The sequence below is a fragment of the Schistocerca serialis genome, chromosome 6 (assembly GCF_023864345.2).
Source record: "Schistocerca serialis cubense isolate TAMUIC-IGC-003099 chromosome 6, iqSchSeri2.2, whole genome shotgun sequence".
Classification (NCBI taxonomy): domain Eukaryota; kingdom Metazoa; phylum Arthropoda; class Insecta; order Orthoptera; family Acrididae; genus Schistocerca; species Schistocerca serialis.
In genome coordinates this window covers 213222236-213245063 of record NC_064643.1, presented here as the reverse complement: position 1 = coordinate 213245063, position 22828 = coordinate 213222236, and the positions used below count along the sequence as shown (strand labels likewise).

At 43.9% G+C, this 22828-nt stretch overlaps 1 protein-coding gene across 5 annotated transcripts in view; it reads right to left on the bottom strand.

The window, feature by feature from the left end:
* The window catches only part of LOC126483934 (speckle targeted PIP5K1A-regulated poly(A) polymerase-like), a 162276-nt gene that overhangs the window by 54207 nt on the left and 85241 nt on the right, over positions 1-22828 (bottom strand). For all 5 annotated transcript variants that reach the window (XM_050107214.1, XM_050107217.1, XM_050107213.1 and 2 more), the window contains one exon: positions 6868-7032. In XM_050107214.1, coding sequence (XP_049963171.1) covers positions 6868-7032 — 165 coding nt within the window. The remainder of the gene's footprint in view (positions 1-6867; positions 7033-22828) is intronic.

The window sequence follows — 22828 nt, the reverse complement described above, 5'->3', positions numbered from 1 at the left end:
CGACTAGCAAAAGTTTCGGGGGGATAGGGGGGTCGGGGAGGGGGGTGGGGGGGACGACAGTTTACAAGAATCCAGATTATGCTGTAGGATGAGTTCCAAACAGCACAATTCAGAGAAGTTGGTATTTGTGGAAAGAGGGAAGACTTCAGAAGTCACTCATGTCGAGCACAGCATGATGTGTGGCATGCATGGCAGCCAGGTGTCTCTTGGGCTCAGTATGGTGGCGGCTGTTCATGTGGACAGGAAACTGTATCGCAAATTTATGAAATAATTTATACTGCTTCAGTCACTGCTTCAGTCACTTTTTTTATTAACATTTAATTAGCACAAAGTGTTTCAGCAGCGTGCTGCCCTCATCAGGTAAATTTACATTATATTAATCTGAAAGGGTTTTTATGTTCATTTGCTGACTGCGCCAGTGAGGTGACGTATTGACATACAGTTGTTTTGGTTGGAAATTTAGTTGTCTGGCACATATAACACAGTAGCAAACACATCACAGCTTATCAGTTTCACATACAGATGATGTCCCTGTGCTATGTGTGCCAGACAACTAAATTTCCACAAAAAATGCTCCTACATCAATACATAACCTCAATGGCACACACAGCAAATGAACCTAAAAACACTTCTTCAGATTAATATAATGTAAATGTAATTGCAATGCACCTGATGATTACAGCATGCTGCCAAAACACATTGCACTAATTAAATATTAGCAAAAATGTGGCTAAAGCAGTATAAATTATTTCATAAATTCACAAACAAGCTGTCTGTCCACATGAATGACCTCTGCAAAGCTGCCAAGAGAGAGCTAGACCACACAGTTGCCAAGTATGCCGCCCCGAACACAGTATCTGACTTCAGTGACTGCTATACATCTTTTGTTTATGTGGCCTTCCTCGCTTCAACCTTTGGAAGTGCTTGGCTCTATCCCCTTCCCTTTCCTCACTCCAAACACATGTGCATGCGTACACACACAACCTAACATCCTATCATCCTGTTGCCATGACATCCCTGCAGTCTCCAACAGGCAACACTACAGCATCTTCCTCAGCCCTATCCTGCTACCACTACCCCTCCCAACCCCAAACCCCGTTTGTAACCCTAGGACCCACCACAGCCGAGAATGCTGCTCACCGCATTCAGGCCTTAGTGCACAGACAGTTCTCTCTCTCTCTCTCTCTCTCTCTCTCTCTCTCTCTCTCTCTCTCTCTGTGTGTGTGTGTGTGTGTGTGTGTGTGTGTGTGTGTGTGTGTGTGTGTGTGTGTCTACTTTTAAATGTGCCTGCCTACACATTTGCGTGGTGAGCAGCAATCTATCTTATTTCGCATTATTGTTATTTCTTCCTGTATTTTCCATTGTTTAAAAAAAGAAACCATCAGCTTACTGTCAACCATTTCCTAGGTAAAGCTTTATTATCTTAAACTAGTTACCCATCCTATTCAGCAATTTTTCTGTGTTAAGTCCTGAGAACTAGTTACTCAACATGCAGCAGAAATGTTAATTATTCATTCACTGATCACTTGTTTAATAAATGAGTCACAACTGATTACATGAGTGACAGTTCACATGTCTTTCAATGCCCCTATTTCCTGAATTGTATTGTAGTTGTTGACTGGAGACATACTCTGCTGTTATAACTGGTGAAATATTCTGACACACTAAACAATTTCTTTTTACCCCCTTTTTATGTTTATTACGAATAAAACCTGCTTCATAACTAACCTTTACAAGCAGCTCCACAAAACACCTGTGACACACTAGCAACATAATAATAGAATCGTTTCACCCACAACACATGGGAGCTGACACTGTTACTAGGGATTATAGTTGGTCATACTGTCATAATAGCTGTTACAGTCATTACTATACAATGAAAAACAACAAAGGACCTTATGGGAGAACACAAATATCAGTAACAACTCAAAAAAACAATGCAATTGCACTTCTACTAACATATCACCATACTCACTAACTTATATATACATCACAGACAAAAGTGGTTAAAAAACTTAAAAATAAGAATCCGCAGAATTATAAGTGCAGTTTAATGGGTAAGTGAACAATTACTATGTCATTTACTACTTCTTTCACCTCTGGAAATATGTTACTTTGAGAAATTCCAAATTTTCCCATGGTTTGGAGTTCATGTTAAATTGTACATACCTTTATAGCTGGATGTGTATGCCAGTTCAGGGGTCAGAGGATGGCAAGGATATATCACTTCCACTGTATTGTTCAAAACAACCTTCAAGTTTAGAACAGTTTTCCCTTTCTAGGATAATAACTCTGTTACAACTATACTCATTCTTTCATATTCATCTGCACTATCGGATTCGGCCCCCAAAACATAAATGTGCAGATACGGTCTTTGATTTTAAGGACGGTGTTAAATCACACATAAATTAACAGAATAAATGCTCAAACAAGAAATATGGAACTGTAGATGTGTAATACTTTAGATTAGACAGGACATTGCACAAAATTTCAAAATTTTTAATATGTATGTGCTCTCATTTGTTAAAATAGAGCAGATAGCTGGTAAATTAACAACTGTTTTAGTTTCAGAACACAAAATATGAACAGTTTAAACATAACATATTAAGATCTCTACTGTGGTAGCTGCCACCTGTTCCATATCAAGATGTCTTACTCACAGCCTCATCACACTTTGACACTGCACCGGCAGTGGGAAGCAGGAGTTGTCGAAACATAGTGATAAGCTTACCAGAGCCTTTATTGACATACAATATCCTATCCTGCTCATCCATAAACTGACCTCCAACATCAGAAATTCTGCTAACCTGCCACCAACCAGCATTCCTCTGATCACCCAGACCTTGAACCACTCAACCACATCCTTCACCAGGGTCTTGTGCTGAAACTACCTCTCATCATGCCCTTAAATGAGTGAGATTCTACCTAAAATCCCATTCAAAGTAGAATTCCACCACCCACCCAATCTACAGAATATCCTTGTTCATCCCTATTCCAATTCTGCTCCCAATCCTGCACCCCTCGTGGTTGGCCCAGGTGCAAGACGTGTCCCATACACCTCCTAGCACAGTCCAGTAACAAGCATTTTATACACTAAGTGCAGGTTCATGTGTGAAAGCAGCCATGACACATTTCAGCTATGCTACAATTACTGTACAGCATTCTATGTAGGCAATACCAGTAACCAACTCCCAACTCTCTACTCACATGAATTGTCTCTCACTCACTCTCACTCCCCCCCCCCCCCCCCCCCAATTCCCACCACTCTCCTTCTCCATCTCCACCTTCCTCTCTTTCCCCCAGTCGCCCTCTATCTCATGTGTTCTTTCATCTTGTTGTGCAGCCACTGATTCGTTTGTCAAAAGGCCTGCCTCATACTATCCCGCTATCCTCTCCTTGCCTTGTGCATTCAGTCTTACCCCCTCCCCAACTTCATCAGCACATGCAGCTGGTCAGTCTTACCTCAGCTGCTGGAGTGTTCCTTTTAGGTGTGTCTGTGGTTGTGCGTATGAATGTGTGTACTTTTCTTAGAAAAAGAATAAGAACTCAAAAGTAAGTGTGAATAATGTTTTCTGTTATGCATGTCCGTGCTACATACCTCAGTCCACTATCGGTGAATGGTTGCCTTTCTTGTATTTTAAACATATTAATATCTGTATTGCAGATGAATGTATCATCTCAACAGGCCAGGAAGCCATAAGTTAATGGTAATACCATGGGGCTGAGACACTCTTAGAAATGGATGCTGAGTGAGAAAAAGTGACATTTGAAAATAAGTGCAACTCTGATAGGTCTGGAGCAATTACAACTTAGCTTTATAAATATTTGACTTACTGGCAGGAAAAAAACTATGAGAGACACTCATAGCTTCCCTTGAGATAGCAGTTGAGCATTTAAAAGACATCACCAACAACCAATATTAGTGTTTAAACAGCACTTTTTGTGGCCACTAGAATGAATGCTAACAGTGCTGATAATATGTGAACCCACATTTACTTGAAAACAATATTTAAATGTGCAAAACATCCATTTCACACAGGGCATGAGATCAGGCTGTTGCAAAGACTGTTCCATATTCCCTGGAAGTAGTCAGCATTCAAGCAGACACAGTTGCTCTAAATGTCATTGCAGTCAAGGAATGTCTCATTTGTAAAGGAAATAACAATCAGCGTAATGTTGTTTGTTGACTGACTTGGTGTGTACTGCGGTGTGGAGCTGGTCTTCACTGAGATTGGGTAAACATCAAGAAAAGTTACATGAGATTTAACTGTGAAAGTGAGTTACGGGATTACAAGAATTACAATAGGTCAGTTTCATCTTGTACTCATGCAGTCAAAATACTGTAAATGTAATAAAACTGTACATGACTGTAAATCCATACCCAACCCCTTAATAAACATAAACTTAACAATCTGACCAACAAACAGCTGTATTAACACTCTGATGTATGTCATCCGATCCATGTGAAATGTTCCCCCTTTACAGCATTTACATTTTGAGCAAGCATATTTGTGCTGATGCAAGCTACACCATCAGTCTCCAAAACAGCCTCCTGTTCAGAACCTACACGCCTCATGAACCCATTTCCTCACCTTATGATGATTATTCTTCTGACCACCCCTACTATAATACTTACCCTATGCATCCTACTAACAGAATCTTTCAAACTGTGTTGCTGGCAAGCCCCGTTACATCAAAGGGAAGGTAGTAGTTTATGTGCAACAGCTGCCCGGCTTTTTGTATTCATATGACTATATTGGTATGATAACCACCTACACACATAGAGTGTGTACTAGTAACACACAGTAACATGTTCAGAGCACATAAAAGTTGTGACATTGGTCCCACCTGGCTTCTCCATCCCACTACCAGATCCTCAAAAGTCCACAGATGAAAAATGGGCCTGATTCTCATTACCCACATGACCCCAATACATGGCAATTTTTCTGATTTTCTTTTTCTTTATTGTTTGTTTTCCTATTTTTTATTTTTATTTCATCAATTTTTTAGACCTCTGTGCCATTTTTCTTGCACTTCAGTTTCTCTTATTTTTTGGCTCATTTACAAAATATTTCCACTTCTCTCTGACTCATCTACTACTCACTCTTTCATTTTCAACTCATCAAATTTTCTAATCTCATTCTGTAGCTATAATCAATCCTCTCATCCTGACCAACTTTCCTCCGAGGTGTCCTAGGTCACTGTATATTGTTATCTCTTACCAGTTTCTTTTCTTTATCTTCACCTCTTTCCCTGTCCGCCCCTGGTAGCTGAGTGCTCAGTGCGACAGAATGTCAATCCTAAGGGCCCGGGTTCGATTCCCAACTGGGTCGGAGATTTCCTCAGGGACCGGGTGTTGTATTGTCCTAATCATCATCATTTCATCCCCATCGACGCACATGTCGCCGAAGTGGCGTTAAATCGAAAGATTTGCACCCGGCGAACGGTCTACCCAATGGGAGGCACTTGTCACACGACATTTTATTTACCTCTTTCCCTCTCTTCTACCAGGATGACAAAAATTGAAGATAACGCTTACTGTTTTGTCAACAATGAGATCATTAGAAATGATGCCAAACTTTTGATAGGTCAAGACTCAGAAAGGAAATCTGCCATGTCCTTTTCAAAGTAACCATCTGACGGCCCAGGCATTTACCTTTAAAGGAAAAATACAGATGGACAAACCCTGTAAACTTTGATGACTGGACAATGATTATAACCTCACTTCTCTCGAACGAAAGTCCCATGTCCTAAACTCTATGTCACCTTGCTTGGTAGCAGAAGCAACTTTTGGTCAGAGCAACAACAATGGAAGCTGTCCATTCTAAATGTGTTCCTACTACTGCTTATGATGGTCAGTACACTGTCAAGTTACAGTTTGCACAAAGAATCAGCCTGATAAGCATTCAAGATCCGCAAACAAAGCCAACGTTGTCATTAACAGACCACTGAACAAACACAAAGAGTGTAAGCCAGAACGTCCAAGCCCAAAGCAGGGTCAAATACCAAATAGCAACTAAGCATGACAGAACTGAATGCATATGGCATATGATACTGAACTGAGTCACAGCGGTTCACTTGGCAGGGATACTAAAAAACGTTATTTTATGACATTTTTACAACAGTTAAGGTGGTATGGTGTGGCTCGGTGGTTTAGGGGTAAAGTGCCAGACTATGGATCCAAAGATCTTAGGTTCCATATCTGATCACTTTCACCTTGGGTAATGTTAGCTGATGTGAATAATACCAAGTTGCATTGCGGTTCAGAGTTCATATTTAACTGAAGTTCCCCATATAACTGGCAGGTTACATCAATTTAGAGGTTGAAAAAAGGCAAGAGCAAACTATCTCCAACAGGAACACGCCTAGTACAGACTCTTTGGACTCACTGAAAATAAAACCTGTACAATGAGTAGTTAGGTGATTATGACACCCTCTTCCCCTCCACTCTCTGAAACAAAAAGTTGTTTCTGCACAAGATTTATTTCAATATACTTTATCAACAGTGAGTAGACCCATGATGATATACCCCGTATGACTGGGGTACATCATGAAAAACTTACACACGAGAACACAATAGTGGGTTGGCCCCCAATCTAGCAAGACTTCATTGAACATGCATGGGCTATATCAAAATATGATATTAGAACCAGTCCATTACTCCACAAAATGTGCACGACTGCAGGAGCTGCAGCAACATTTGAAGCAAATAAGACAAACATGACCCACACGGCAGAAACTGTCCCTGAATTCCAAATAGTAGTGGTCAAGCCAAAAAGGGGAACATTTCATCAACACAGCAGTGTTCCTAAAAACTGTCTGTATAGTGTATACTTAATTTATCAGTTAACATAACAAAGAACATACCCGAAAAATTCTTCAATTAATATTCTCAGAGGATCCTTGTTAGTTATGTTTTCTGCCATTTCAGGAATATTTTTATCATGCAATACACGTAATGCAGGAACCATGGCTTCAGGTATTTGTTGAAGGTAAAACAAAACCAGCACTGTCATTGCATAGCTGGAGAACCTGTGAAACATAAAACAGGAAGTTAACAACAAAGAAAGTTTGTTTAGACCAAATAATATTAGTTACAAGTTTTTGTTGTAATTTATTTTTCATTGTCATAACATGTACTGCATACTTTTTGGTCCCTCAGAAATTAGCTTAGAAGGAATATATGTATTCATCACTAAAAACTCAAAATAATGTTCTCATCTAACAATTACACAGTAGTGACACAAATTGCACCAAATTGTTGAAAAGCAGCACTATTAAACTGATTTCATATGGAAAGACATTTAATGGTGAAATCCTATGTTATTCTTAGAGCCCCTGAGGAGAAGCTAGTCTGATGGCACAACTATTGAAAATAAAAGCTACAGTCTTGTGAGGTATTAGTCAGCTCTTACAGATGGTCAGGAATGGCAACCAAGAAATATCATCTAACATAAGTGTATTTTCAAACAACAGAAAGTCCACAATGAAATATCACCAACATTATGAAAAGGACAGATTGCTGCTCACTGTAAAGATGACAAATTGAGTTACAGACAGAATCAAAGGAAACTCCAGGTAGGTATATCAACAATGAAGAAAAAGATGGATTGCTATTTATTGTAAAGAAGACTCATTAACTTGCAGGTAGGCACAATTAAAAGCCACTTACATAAAACTTTTGGCCACATCCTTCATCTACTCTTCTCAGCGTTCATTCTCTCTCTTCTTTCTTCTGTTTATTCACCGTCTTCTAAACTGCATCTACTTCTGAACCACACTGTATCAATAATCGTCCTTGCACAACACAGACTTCGTGGCAACACTGATTGTTAATGCAGTGTCTGATGCCCAGATTCTTTCCTCCGATAGTTATAATCATATTTATTCCAACTGATCCCATCCTGACATACTTTAGCATTTTGTTTTCCACACCTGCTCGTGCCACGTGAACTTCTTATCTTCGACCTATCCCAACCCCCTCCCATTCTCTTCACTTTTCACAACACACACACACACACACACACACACACACACACACACACACACACACCTCATCATTCCTTTTCTCCCATGTTTCTGGACTTTTTAACATATTTGTGTGTATTTTTATGTGGTTTCATGCATTTTCACATATCTGTGCATATTTTTACATGTTTGTGTGAATTTTTATGTGTCTGTGCGTATTGCTGCATATATGTGTGTATTTATTATGCATTTTTACGTGTCTTTTAGCTTATCCAACTCCTCGCACAACTATTAACACCTATTTTGTTGATTTCTGTGTCATTCCTGTTTCCTTTACACCATTTCTGCCACAGAGGACCCTTGCTCCATTTTTATGCACCAGTTCAGGAAAGTATCCCATTCCCTCACTAAAATCCAGTCCCACAACCTGTTTCTCAAATGCTGCTTAAACCATGGAACTCCCACAAATGGCCTAACCGTAAAGATTCCTTTCTCTGCATCCCACCTCTCCTTTCACAATGACCAACACCTTTTCAGATTCTGCCAATCCCTGGCCCTCACAAAAAGGGTACTGCAAAAACACACCTCCATAGCACAGGCATCCCAGAACCACCTCTGCTTCCTCTGCAAGATACTATTACTTAGCAAGTCTTATCTGTACATCATATCTCTGAAATTGAATCCCTTGCTCTCCAGCACAAGGAGGAGCATTCCAGAAACCACCTCCATAAGTTATCCAACCAACTGACATCCTACTGCCGCTTTGGAGCACCACTACCCATCTCCTATCGTATCCACAATGTTCCTCCTCGTTCACGCCACATAGCACTTAAACCCTGCCTAGCCGACTCTTTCAACTTGCCACATTCCCCAAAACTCCCTACTGATTCTCCACCACAACCAGAGCCAAAACATTTCCTTAACACTGTTGTTAACCCATCCATCAAAATCCCCAGCCCCAGAAAGTTTCAGTCCTATCCAGAGGCCTCACCTTTAGCCCTACACCCTAATTTCACCATGCTGGGCTTGTCAAAGACTTACTCTCCTTTTCCCGATCCCTGCAATGAAAGCATTTCTTTGCCACCAATCCCTCCAACCAAAACTACCCAGAACCCTGCCTCTTTCAGTTCATACCATCATCCAACAGTGACCTTCCCCCCCTCCCACCTAACCACCTGCTGGTCACCTTCCAGGAATTCCTCACCTCCAACTTAGCCCCACAATCCTTCCCCAGGTCCCTTCCTCAGAACGTCAATCTTTCAGTAGAAGAAAGAACAGCCATTCCCAAGCTCAAAACTGATGCTGGTCGAATCATTCTACCTGCAGACAAAGGTTCCACCACTGTTGTTATGAACTGCAGGGAGCACCTGGCAGAAGGCCTCTGCCAATTATCTGACTCCTCCACCTATAAACTCTGTCAGAGTGGTCCCATCCCAGAAGTCCACAACAATCTCCAATCCCTGCTTAACCTCCTCAGATCCCGCGTGTCGTATATGACACACCAAATTGGTGAACTTTGTTTAGCCACAGCTCCAATGTAACGCCAGAGACACATGTCTAAGTAGTTTCCCAGACGTCCGCGAGATGTCAGCATGGATTCCTGCGAGTTTCAGCGGTCTGGCGCGTAAAGTGACGAGTGTAAGCTTTGTTTCCTGAGTGCATGCGTGATAAGGCAGACAAAATGATGTCGAGATATTGTAAGTACCCATTTATGTAAAGTTATTTACATTTTGTATTACTTTAGTGTGCATAATGTTTGAGGCAAACACTACTGATCGGTATGAGAGCATTTTAAAACAAAGAAATAATATTTTTCACTGTACTACAAAAGGCTTTGTACACGTGTGTCAGATGTGTGTGTGTGTGTTTGAGGTTTACGGGTGCTAAACAGCGTGGTCATCAGCGCCCAAACGCATAAAAACAGGAACACATGCAGTGAAGGGACTAAGTCGAACAGCGAACAAGGAGAACGGCTAAAAGACACAGACCTGACGCAGTTCCAAATCCTCACATACAGAGGCAAAACAAGAGGAGAAGGAACACACTAAAAAGGAAGGGAAACAAGGAAAAGAGAACAGAAACCGAAGGGAAACAAGGAGGTAATCGTGACTGGCTGACCTCTTACCTCAAACCTGGGTGAGCCAGTCACCCAGCAGCACATTAAAACCCTCTCCCTAAAATCCGAGGCAACAAATTGGACAGGACACAAAACCGTAAGACCTTAACTACAGTTGTTGCGTCATCTTGTAAAATAGAGGGCTGGCAAAGAAACCACCGCCCTCTGGTCAGAGAATAAAATACAGTCAAGTAAAATGTGGCGGACAGTAATCTGGACGCCACAAGCACTGCAGATTGGGGGGTCCTCCCGCCGGAGTAAAAAACCATGTGTTAAGGGACTGTGCCCGATGCGGAGGCGAGTGAGGAGAACCTCATCCCGCCTGCATGACTGGTAGGACGTGCGCCATGGCCGCGTGGTGGCCTTGACCAGACGCAGTTTATTTTCACCGTCTGCCAGCCACTCCTCTTCCCACTGACGCAGAACGCGATAACGCAGGAGGGAGGTAACAGCATGGAGGGGGACGGCACATGCAACAACGTGAGGGAGGAAACATGCATCTTTGGCAGCCACATCCGCCAGTTCGTTTCCCCTAATACCCACGTGCCCCGGCACCCAGCAGAAGGAAACCTCCTTCCCCTGCCGTTGCAGGTGGAGTAGGGCATCACGGATGTCCTGGACGACCGTATCCGCTGGGTACAAGTGTTGCATGGTCTGAAGGGCACTCAGGGAGTCAGAACAGATGAGGAACTTACGACTGGGAACACATCGCATCTGCTCCAATGCCCGCAAGATCGCAAACAATTTGGCATCAAAGATGGTAAATGCTGCAGGAAGCCGTAACTTGACGACTCGATCAGGGAAAACGACAGCACAACCAACAGAGTCCCCCTGCTTAGAGCCATCCGTAAATACTGGTATATGGTCGGGATGCTGGTTTAAAATATCATAAAATAAGGAGGTAAAAACAAAAGCAGGAGTGCAGCTCCTCCGGTACTCCGACAAGCCTAAAAGGACGCTGGGCCTTTGGAGCAACCAGGGAGGCAGGCGAGTAAAACCTTGTTGTTGGGGGGCCACACGCTCCACACCAAGGGACTCAAGCAAATGCTTGGCACGAATCCTAAATGGTCTCGTTGCCCTGGGACGACTGGAAAAGAGACGTTCCATAGGCGGTCAGGCAATGGTAGGGTACGCAGGGGAGGTAGGACAGGCAAGGAATTGACACACCCGTCGCACCATGAGGAGTTTCCGCCGGATGCCGAGCGGCGGTTCCCCTGCCTCAGCACACAGGCTGGGGATGGGACTGGTACGGAAGGCACCAGTGGCCAGCCTGATACCCTCATGGTGTACTGCGTCAAGAATCTTCAGATACGAAGGCCTTGCTGACCCATACACGGTGCAACCATAGTCAAGACGCGATCGGACGAAAGCCCTATAAAACTGCAGCAGACGCGTCCGATCTGCTCCCCAGGACCAATGGCTCAGACACTTCAAAATATTCAGTGCCTTCAGGGCCCGCACCTTGAGGTCTTTAAGGTGAGGCAACCACGACAACTTGGAATCAAAAGTGAGACCCAGGAACCGCACAGTGTCGCTAAAAGGAAGAATGGTGTCCCTCAGACGCAATTCAGGGGAGGTAAAAAGACGTTGAGAACGATTAAAATGAACACACACACACATTTGTCTGCTGAAAAGGTAAAACCCGTCTTCGCAATCCATGCCTCTAATCGCTGTATCGTAAGCTGCAACTGCCGACTAGCAGTGACAAGACTGGAGGAAGAACAGAAAACAGCAAAATCGTCCACAAACAAGGAGCATAGGGCAGGACTCCGGATAGTGGACGTGATACTGTTAATGGCGACGGCAAAGAGGGTGACACTTAAAACGCTTCCCTGAGCAACACCATTCTCCTGCACATACAAATCAGATAGCACATTACCAACCCTATATCGAAAGAGGCGGTGGGAAAGAAAGGACCAAATGAAGATGGGGAGACGGCCACGAAAGCCCCACTCATGGAGTTGATTGAGGATATGGCGGCGCCAAGTAGTGTCATACGCCTTATGAATGTCAAAGAATACACCTACACAATGCTGGTTACGCAGGAAGGCCTGTTGGATGGCCGCCTCAAGCAAGGTCAAGTTGTCTATAGTTGAACGACATCTCCGAAAGCCACACTGAGAGGGGCTAAGGAGCTGCCTGGTCTCGAGCAGCCAAACCAGGCGACGGTTGACCATGCGTTCCAACGTCTTCCCGACACAGCTCGTCAAAGCAATACTCCGATAACTACTGGGATGCATTTGGTCCTTCCCCGGTTTGAGGAGGGGAATCAAAATCGCCTCCCGCCAAGAGTCAGGGTACGTGCCGGATAACCATATCATATTAAAACAATCCAGGAGAACTTCCTTGGATGGCAGCAACAAGTGCTGTAGCATGGTGTACCGGATTTGATCATGACCAGTCGCAGTATCATGAGCCACAGACAGCGCCGAATCCAGTTCCCACATTGTGAAGGGGTAGTTGTAGGGCTCAGAATTTGGAGACCGGAAGTCCAAGCGACCCCTCTCGGTGGCAGTGCGGTAGCGGCAGAAATCTGGATCACAGTTAATAGTGGCGGTAGATGCCGCAAAATGCGTGGTCAGTGTCTGGGCAATGTCTCTCGGCGCCGTGAGAAGACTTCCCTGATGCAGCAATGCCGTGACAGGTAGCTGGCCAAGTATCCCGGAAATCCTCCTGATGGCTTCCCATACTTTCGTAGAACTAGTGGAGCGGGAGATGGAGTTCAAGAACGATTGCCATGACCGTCGTTTGCTCTCTTTAATCACTCGCCGCGCTTTGGCCCTTGCCACCCGAAAGGCCGCAAGACTGTCAGCTGAGGGACGGCACTTGAAGCGGCGCAGAGCTGCACGGCGGGCTCGGATGGCTGAGCGGCACTCAGTGGTCCACGAAGGGACAGGACGCCTCTTGGGATGACCGGATGACCGTGGGATTGACAATTCAGCAGCATGGGAGATCACGGCTGTAACATGGTTTACTCATTCGTGGACGCTGGCACGGTGTTCCAAAACAGCCAGTTGGCTGAATAGTGTCCAGTCAGCTCGGCAGAGGTGCCACCGGGGCGGCACTGGTAATGCCATAGCCTCATCCAGGAGGCGAATCCAAAGGGGGAAGTGGTCACTAGAATGGAGGTCAGCAGCAACCTCCCACAGAGCAGAATCCGCTAGTGCTGGAGAGCAAAAGGAAAGGTCAATAGCTGATGACGACCCAGAAGCAGTACAGAAACGAGTGGGAGCACCAGAGTTGAGGATGCACAGTTCGTCAGACATCATGAGGCTTTCCAGAATGCGACCCCTGGGGCAAGTAGTCGAAGAGCCCCATAAGACATTATGAGAATTGAAGTCCCCCAGAAGAAGAAATGGGCGGGGGAGTTGGCTAATAAGGTCTGCGAGAGCCTCAGAGTCTATCGCATCCTGAGGTGGTAAGTAAAGTGAACAGACTGTAAGCCTCCGACCCACAAGAAGGTCAACTGCAACTGCTTGCAAGTCTGTAACGAGAGGGAGCTCAGATGAGGGGTGCATGTCACGGACGAAAACCGCAACACCACCCTTTGCCCTTTCCCCTGTCAGATCATCTTTCCGATATACGGTATAGCCCCGTAAAGAAGAAGCATCAGTGGCCCGAAAATGTGTCTCTTGGAGGCATAAGCACAAGGGGCACTCTTGTGCAAGGAGTTGTAATTCGGCCACATGCGTCCTGAACCCATTCAGGTACCATTGTAATATGGGAGCCAGTGATCAGGGTGGCTGAACCTTCACCCTGCCTCTGTGTTTTGGAGGAGAGCCCGTACTGGCCGGAGATTTATTCCTGGGGCGAGAAGATCGCCCCCGGTCGACATCAATGTCCATCAGTTCCGATGACGACCCACGGGAGATGTCAGACAGTATGATGGCCTCGTCATCGGACCGACCCTGACCAGTCTCCTCAGGTGGCAAAACCTTCACCTTCGGCGTCTTTGTCTTGGGGGGCTTAGAATGTAGAGCCTTGTCAGCAGATGGAGCTTTACTCGCCTGGGCAGAAGGCGCCATATGGGAAGATGCAGGAAGTACCCCAATGTCAGCAACCACGGCCTTGTCCGACGTTGCGGAGAGAGCCGCAGGTTTCAAAACAACCGCAGCAGCACAAGTGCACTGGCAAACGCAGGTATTAGTGCTAACACTAGCAACCTCCGTTTGCGTAGCAACAGTGGCCATTTGTACCGGTTTTTTCAGAGCGGAAGCGAAAGATGTCGTAAACACAGGAGGTTGCATGGCCTTAAAGAGCTTCTTGGCCTCACCATAGGGGATACGCTTAGATGTTTTGATCTCCTGTATCTTCCGTTCGTCGAGATAGATGGGGCAGACCCGGCTCCAGACAGGGTGACTCCCAGAGCAATTCACGCACTTCACAGGCGATGAACAATCGGCTCCTTCATGGGCAGGCTGACCACATTTACCGCAAGTGGCTATCCCATTGCACCCCAACGTAGTATGCCCAAAGCGCTGACATTTAAAGCAGCGCATTGGGTTGGGGAAATATGGCCTTACTGGCAAACGTAAGAACCCCGCTTTAACATGCTCTGGGAGTCGTGGGCAACAGAACGTGAGAATAAACGAGTCGGATTTGACTAGGTCCCCATCGACTCGTTTCATAATATGCTGCACGTCAACAATACCTTCATCAGCCCATTCAGATTTTAACTCGTCTGTGGGGATATCCACCAAGTCCCTACATGTCACAACACCCTTACTGTAGTTCAGAGTGGAGTGGAGCTCGGTCTCGATAGCGTACTCACCGAGACAGGTTGCTTTCCGAAGAGAAGCAACTTGACGGGAACTAGATGTCTCAACTAACAGAGTCCCATTGCGCAGTCGCTTCACAGATTTAAGTGTTCCTGCAATTCCCTCAATACCCTTGTGGATGTAAAAGGGAGAAACCCTCTCAAAGCTACCCTCCTTCCGTTTAATAATCAAAAACACATTCTGATTATCAGCATGTGCTCTGTTACGACAGTCTGATAAATCTCGATCAACACTAGGCGCTGGAGGACTCGCAGCACGAAGTCGCTTCTTCGATGGGGTGTGTTTTCCTACCAGTGGCCCACCCAAGCCACTGGTAGGGGGAAATGTAGAGGTCGAAGGGTCCATTGCGGTCCCACGAGCAGCTAGGGAACTAAAGGTCCGCTCAGACAGAGCCCCACGTGCCTGAGTAAGCCTTATACAACTGGGGTGCGGCAGGTGCCCCAGAGGTTGCCCGCTTGCGACTGTTCCACCTCAACAGCCATGCATCTCATAGGCGCGGAGCACACCAGAAGATTGAGGGGTTTTTATAGAGGTTGGCCTTCCTCGCAATCCAGGCAGTCAAGCCAAGATTACCATTCCCCACAGCACACAACATTCCACCGCCGCGCCATACAGTGGTCGCTGAAGCATGTCCGGGGGTTAGGTTGACAGGAGACTGGTGACGCCGACCAGTCCCCAGCTCAGGACCCCGGGGTCGCCAAGCCCGTACTCAGCAAATGAATGCTGAGCCCCTGGGGGCACGTGTGTCAGATAGGACACATTGGAACTGAATGTGTATTTCTGTGTACACTAGAAAACATGTCCTAAAAATTATTGAGCAATAGTCAATCGTTATCCTTAGACTTATTTTACAAATGTTGCATTAATTGTTTGATGCTGTAATTATAATTACAGGTTTTTGTTTCATTTAAAGTAATTAAACCTTTCTTGACTTCTTCAGTGTCAGATTCACAGATCCTTGAACAGTTGCACAGACCTCTGGAGTTCGATGGAGACATCTCAGAACTTGAATGTTTATCCAGTGATGAAGAATGCAATGAAGATACTGTTTTAGCACCATAAGTGGAAAGTGATGACGATTCGTGTGAAGTTGTCTCAGATACTGTGACTGATCAGTTTGGCAGACAGAAATCCAGAAATGTTCCCCCTTGGCGCCATACAGACGTCTTTGAGCCGTTACCACCTGCACCAGCATTTGAAGAAACTGTTTGGCAAGGGAAACATTGTGAGACAAGAGAATATTTTCTTAAATATATTCCTTACAGTGTTTTTGAGCTGTTGTCATCCTGTAGCAATCAGTCATCTTTTTCACGTACAGGGAAATCACTAAATACAACTCCTGAAGAGATTATGACATTTTTTGGCATCTCAATCAAGATGTCATGCCTTGGCTACCCCAGATTAAATATGTATTGGGCTTTCGGGACGAGAGTGACTGATGTAGCAGGGAAAATGTCAAGGAAGCGGTTTTTTGCAATCAGAAGTGCACTGAAACTAGTTACAGACAATGATGTGTCTAGTGATGTGAGAGCAAAAGATAAATATTGGAAAATTCGTCCTTTACTAAACACCGTCAGAGCAGGCTGTTTACAAAATCCTAGGACACAGAAGGTGTCCATTGATGAACAGATGATTCCTTTCTGGGGCAAGACAACGATGCGGCAATACATTCATGGAAAGCATAATCCGTGTGGCCTCAAGAATTTCGTTTCCACATCTCCAGATGGATTACCACTTGACTTTTTCATGTACGAAGGGAAAGGTGACAGTATACTGGAAGGCTATGATTACTTGAACATTGGTGGAAAGGTAGTAATGAGACTGGCAACTACGCTACCTGAATGGTCTATAATTTATATGGACCGATACTTTATGTCGGTTGAGCTCCTAGACTGTCTACACTCAGACAGAGGCTGTCAGGCTACAGGGACAATACAGTCTTGTACAGTTCCAAGAGCGAGCGAGCTGCCTCATCTGCAGAAGGAAAATTGCCTCTGGGACGGTGCAGGCGTTGGTCAAAGCAAGACAAACAATACGTAAATATCAGCAGGCCTCTTGCTATCGAAAAATATAATGAAAATATGGTGAGGTCGACATGCTGGATCGTATCATTGCTGTTTACAGACAAAGTGCAAGATCAAGAAAGTGGACAGTGCGAATGATCCTGCATCTCTTTGATTTTGCTTGTGCTGCAGCTTGGATAGAGTACAGGAGAGACTGTAATGCACTGAAGAAAAGAAGGAAGAATACGATGGACTACCTACAATTTAAAATTGACGTATCAGAGTGGTTTATCCAGTCAGGAAATGATATATCTGATATTAATGACGAATCTACAGATGGAGATAAAGAAGTAGATATCGCCTCCAGCTCCTTGAAAAGAAAAAGTATTCCAGCACCAATTCCGAGTGATGCTAAACGAAAGAGCAGTGCTATTCACATGCCAGAGGTCACCAACGATGAAAAGACTCATCGTTGTAGGCGACCAGGATGTAAAAGTGTAAGAGGACGAGTTTTCTGCACAGAACGCAAGATTCATTTGTGCCTCGTGAAGGGTAGAAATTGTTTTTGAGATTTTCACATGAACTGAACTCACCAAGAAAAATCAGTGGATGATAAAACAATGTAATTTAAAAATATTAACACTTTGATATTGTACAATGAAATTTGTTTCTTTATTTAACTTGTCAAATAAATCTATATTATAACATATGGAATCATATACATTCATTCCATAATTGTCTGCCTTCAGTACCAGTGTGTCGTGTATGACATATCAGATTCTCAAAAAACCAATCAAAAAAATTTTTAAAGAACAATGTTTCCTTACTAATGTTGACCATAACATCAAATAAAACTCAATTTTTTTTAGAGGATCTGAAGAGGTTAAAGCCTTAAGCCCTTCCCTGAACATCTCCCCTGAATCCATTTCCCTCCTCAGCCCTATGATGGCCTGCACACCCTCCTCCTCACATGCTCCCCAAAATCCACAAACCCAACAATTTCGGACACCCCATTGTGGCCGGTTATTGTGCGCCCACTGAAAGAATTTCAGCCCTCAATGACCAACTGCTCCAACCTATTGTCTGTAAGCTAGCTTCTCACATCAAAGACACCAACCACTTCCTTCACCAATTCTCCACCATCCCCACCCCTTTACCTCATTGATCCCTACTTCTCACTGTTGACACCACCTCCCTATACTACAACATCTCTTATGCCCATTGTCTTGCGGCTATTGAACACTACCTTTCCCAACACCCATCAGACTCCAAATCCACTACCCCTTCCTCATAAACCTTGCTAGCTTCATCCTAACCCACAACTACTTCTCCATTGAAGGAAAGGTATATAAACAAATTCGTGGCACAGCCATGGGAACCTGCACGACACCCTCATATGCCAATCCTTTCTTTATGGAGCATCTAGAGGAGACTTCCTAGCCTCCCATGATATCTTCACGATCTGGACTCAGAACCAAGACACCCTATCTTCATTCCTTCCAACCTCAACACCTTCTCTCCCATTCGTTTCACATACTCCTCCTCAGTCTTCTTCCTAGATGTTGACCTCCTCCTCTCTGATGGCTCCATCCGCACCTCCGTCTGCATTAAACACATCAATCACCAACAGTACCTGCATCCTGACAGCTGTCATCCCTTTCACACCAAAAAATCCCTCCCACAGAGCCTGGCTACCCAGGTACAGAAAACTCCCTTGCTCACTTTGCTGAGGGTCTCAACAATGCCTTGAAAGACAGGCACTATCCCCCAGACCTAGTTCACAAACGTATCTCCCACGCCATTTTCCCTCACACCACCAATCCTCCCACCACCCCCAAGAACCAGCCACAAAGGAGTGTCCCCTTCATCACCCAGTGCCATTCCACACTGGAACAAATGAACCACATCCTTCACCAAGGCTTTGATTACCTATCATCTTGCATTAAAATGAGGAACATCCTACCCAGGATACTTCCCACCCCTCTTATAATGGTGTCCAGTCGCCCATCCAACCTCCATAACATCCTAGTCCATCCCTATGCGTCTCCCGATCCCAACCCCTTACCACAAGGATCATATCCCTGTGGAAAACCCAGGTGTGAAACCTCCCCAATGCACCCACTCAGCACTTCCTATTCCAATACTGTCACCAGGTTTATCATACCCCATCAGGAGCCAGATCAACTGTGAAAGCAGCAATGTCATTTACCAGCTCTACTGCAATCATTGCACAGCTTTTTATATTGCTGTAACTACCAACCAGCTGTCCACCAGGATGAACGGCCACGACCAAACTGTGGCCAAGAGCAAAGTAGACCACCCTGTGCCACAACAAGCAGCTGAATACAACACACTTGATTTCAATGGCTGCTTCACTACCCAAGCCATCTGGATCCTTCCCTTCACCATCAGCTTTTCTGAACTGCACAGATGGGAGCTATCCTTACAACACATCCTCTGCTTCTGTAATTATCCCGGCCTCAACCTATGGGGACCGACAGCCTTTGTAGTCTGGTCCCTTCAACCCCACAAACCAACTTACCAACCTATGGTAACTACTGTCCCCACACTCTCTGCCCAATAGTTTCCACCCCTTCGGCCCTATCACCTCCTCCTCATTCTCATCTCCCACCCTGTTTATTTGCAGCCCCCTGCCAACACATCTGCCCAGCTTTCCCCAGTCCTCTCCTTCTTTCCCCATTTACCTGCCCCACAACCTCCTGATGCGGTGCCTGTTGGCACTCTAGTCCCTGTACACTCCACCAGATAATGTTTGTCTCTCCCCATCTGTACACTACTATCTCTTCTCCTTCCCTGCCCCCTCCAGATTGCTGCTTGCATCCCACATGATAGCTGCACTCCAGCCTGAGATGCCAGAGTTGGCAGTCATATGCAGATGAGGTTTACTTGCCTGTATATATGAATGGTGCATATCTCTCTCTTTTACTGATGAAGGCTGTGGCTAAAAGCCTTATGTAAGTGTCTTTTAATTGTGCCTGTCTGCAACTTAGCATGTTTTCTTTAAGATACATAGCAATATGTCTTTCACTTCATTGTTGGGTTCAGACAGGCACTGCAAAAGAATGTTACACATTGAGATTTTGGTTGAAGCCTTCTTCACACACACACACACACACACACACACACACACACACACACACACACACACACACACACACACGAGACCGCTATTTATGGGCCACCCTAGCTGGATTGGCCAGAAGAAGTGATCATGTGTGTGTGAGTTGTGCTTACCTTTGTGTGTGTGTGTGTGTGTGTTTTTTCATTCTACGTAGGCTTTGGCCAGAATCTCAGTGTTTAACAGTCTTTCTGTAGTGCCTTGTCTGCAAATTGACATCTCCTCTTTACTGCCTACCACACAGGGGGTCCGGGTTCGATTCCCGGCAGGAGACTGGGTCTTGTGCGTCTTCCATCATCATTTTCATCATCATTGACTCGCAAGTCGCCAAAGTTGCGTCAACTAAAAAGGCCTAGCAATACGGCGGCCGAACTCCCCCGAAAGGGGCCTCCCGGCCAACAATGCCATCCGATCATTTCTTTTTCTTTTTTTAATCCTTTCCATAAATAGAAGTGTATTTTCAATACCTTTCACCAAGGGACACCGGTAAAAGGATAGAAGGGAAGTTCCCAAGCCATAGCCACGTTTTTAATGAAGCTATAAAGTTAAAATAGACTTTATACATGTTGATATTAACATTACTACACTTCATTCAAATCTACTAAAGGGCAACATACAGTTTATCAAAGAGCCATATTAGAAAAAAACATTTGTAATTGTGAGAGGCATTCATTTACAGCAAATTGCAAAAAACAAAAGAGATATCAATTTTCAATGCATTTCTATTCCATAAATTGTTTTCAGACTATAAAACAGGTGTATCACTGAATTTGACTCATTGAGACCCACACTTGTCTTCTGGTATTTGCAACTGAATTATTCATGGATATGTCTATAAGCAAAATTAATTTTACTGACAGATATTTATTACCTATGAAGATACAAGAGCACTTTCAAAATCACATAGTCATTAAGAAGTGCATACAAATACCAACATGTTCTGTGATTCCATGGAAATGAAAAGAGGAAATGGTATTGAAAAACTGAATCTAATGATGGTTCAACTGTGACAAATAGAACCAATGCAAGATATTTTTGAAAATGATATTATTTTGTCATAATCATGGTACTTCACTCGGCGGAAAATAATCTGATGGTGTAAATTTTTAACAGCTACTTTGTTTCCATATTGGCACAAGAGATACAATTCTTGATCACCTAAGGATATATTAAGCAAAATTTAAATATACATATCACAGAGCGCAGAACAACCTCATCATCATTTGTGACACTAAAAACCAAAAACGTTTTGTAAATGACATCAATGACAACTAAGCATTTTCGTTACTGGCTGATAAGGCTGCTGACAGTGGCAAAGAGCAGCTGTCTCTTGGAATACATTAAAGATGTTGACACTGCCTGTAAACAAAAGAAGAATTTCTAAAGTTTTATTGGGCCTGATAATTGGATTTAGGTACTATTACAGATGTTATTCTGCCATTCACTGAAAATATGTGCTTGGAGATGACTGATCATATTGGCTTAGCGTGTGACGGGTGTTTCTTAAATGGAGGTACTGTTACAGGTTTTCAACATACGATCACAGATAAATTCTCAAAAGCTATGTATTTTCATTGCGCTTTCCACCAGTTGAGCCAATTAACAGTAACATCACTAACGCATCAGAAATTAGAAGCACAATTTAAATGATGAAATCAAACAATGGAAAATCCAGAATGGAATGTAACAATACTATGAAAAGGGTAGTAGCTAATCACCATACAGCGGAGATGCTGAGTTGCAGACAGGCGTAACAAAAAGACTGTCAGAAAGTGAGCTATTGGCCAACAAGGCCTTCTTTGACAATAGACAATGCGCACATGCAACTCACACACACATGACCACAGTCTCTGGCTGCTGAGGCTAGACTGTGATTCTGTGTGTGTGTGTGTGTGTGTGTGTGTGTGTGTGAGTGGGCGCGTGCGCACATGTTGTCTACTTTCGATGAAGATCTTGTTGGCCAAAAGCTCACTTTCTGACAGTCTTTTTGTTATGCTTATCTGCAACTCTGCATCCCAGTATAGGGTAAATTTAAATGATGATGTACATAAAATATTTTCTGCAAAAGAACTCTTAGAAAGGAGCAGCTTGAAACCATGGTGTTTTGCAAAGGAACTCTTAGAAAGTTGAAACCATGTTGCCTAACAAGATGGCTTGAAACCATGTAAATGTTTTCTACAAGTTTTATAATTATCAAGGAAGCCCCAAGCAGCCTTTCTACTGATTATGGGGTGAAGGAAGAAACATTTTCACAAGCTTTCCAGTTAGATGTTGCATCATCATGTGTAACATTCATCATATGTCTGAAAATCATACAAAGCTATTGTTATGATCTACAGCCAGTTGTGGAGTTTTACTTGCATTCTGTACTCCAGGGTGTAAAATATTTCAGCAGACGGCAGCTGGTATGTTTTGTGAAGAAGCAAGAGAGAACAACAATTGCACTAATAACATATACCGCCAGAAGGTCGTTTAATGCCCTCAACAGAGTGCACTTACTCAAGAGTAAAATTTATGTTTATTCAATGCTCATGCAGGAAGAACAAAAAAGATCAGTTTGGAAGATTTAGCCATAGATTAGTAAAAAAGAGTGAAAACATTCAGTCTACTTTTTATGAAAATCCTGGGTATCGTGGTGTATTTATAATTCTCCATCAGAATGTTCTCCACAACTTGATTCCAACTGCATATTTTATAGCTCATTTTTAACTTCTACTCATTTAATGAGCACAAAATTTTAATTGATTCCATTCAATATTAATGCAGTGCAGTGTCTGAGACACATTCGCTTCGGTGTAAATGAGGTGTTACACTAGTTCACGCA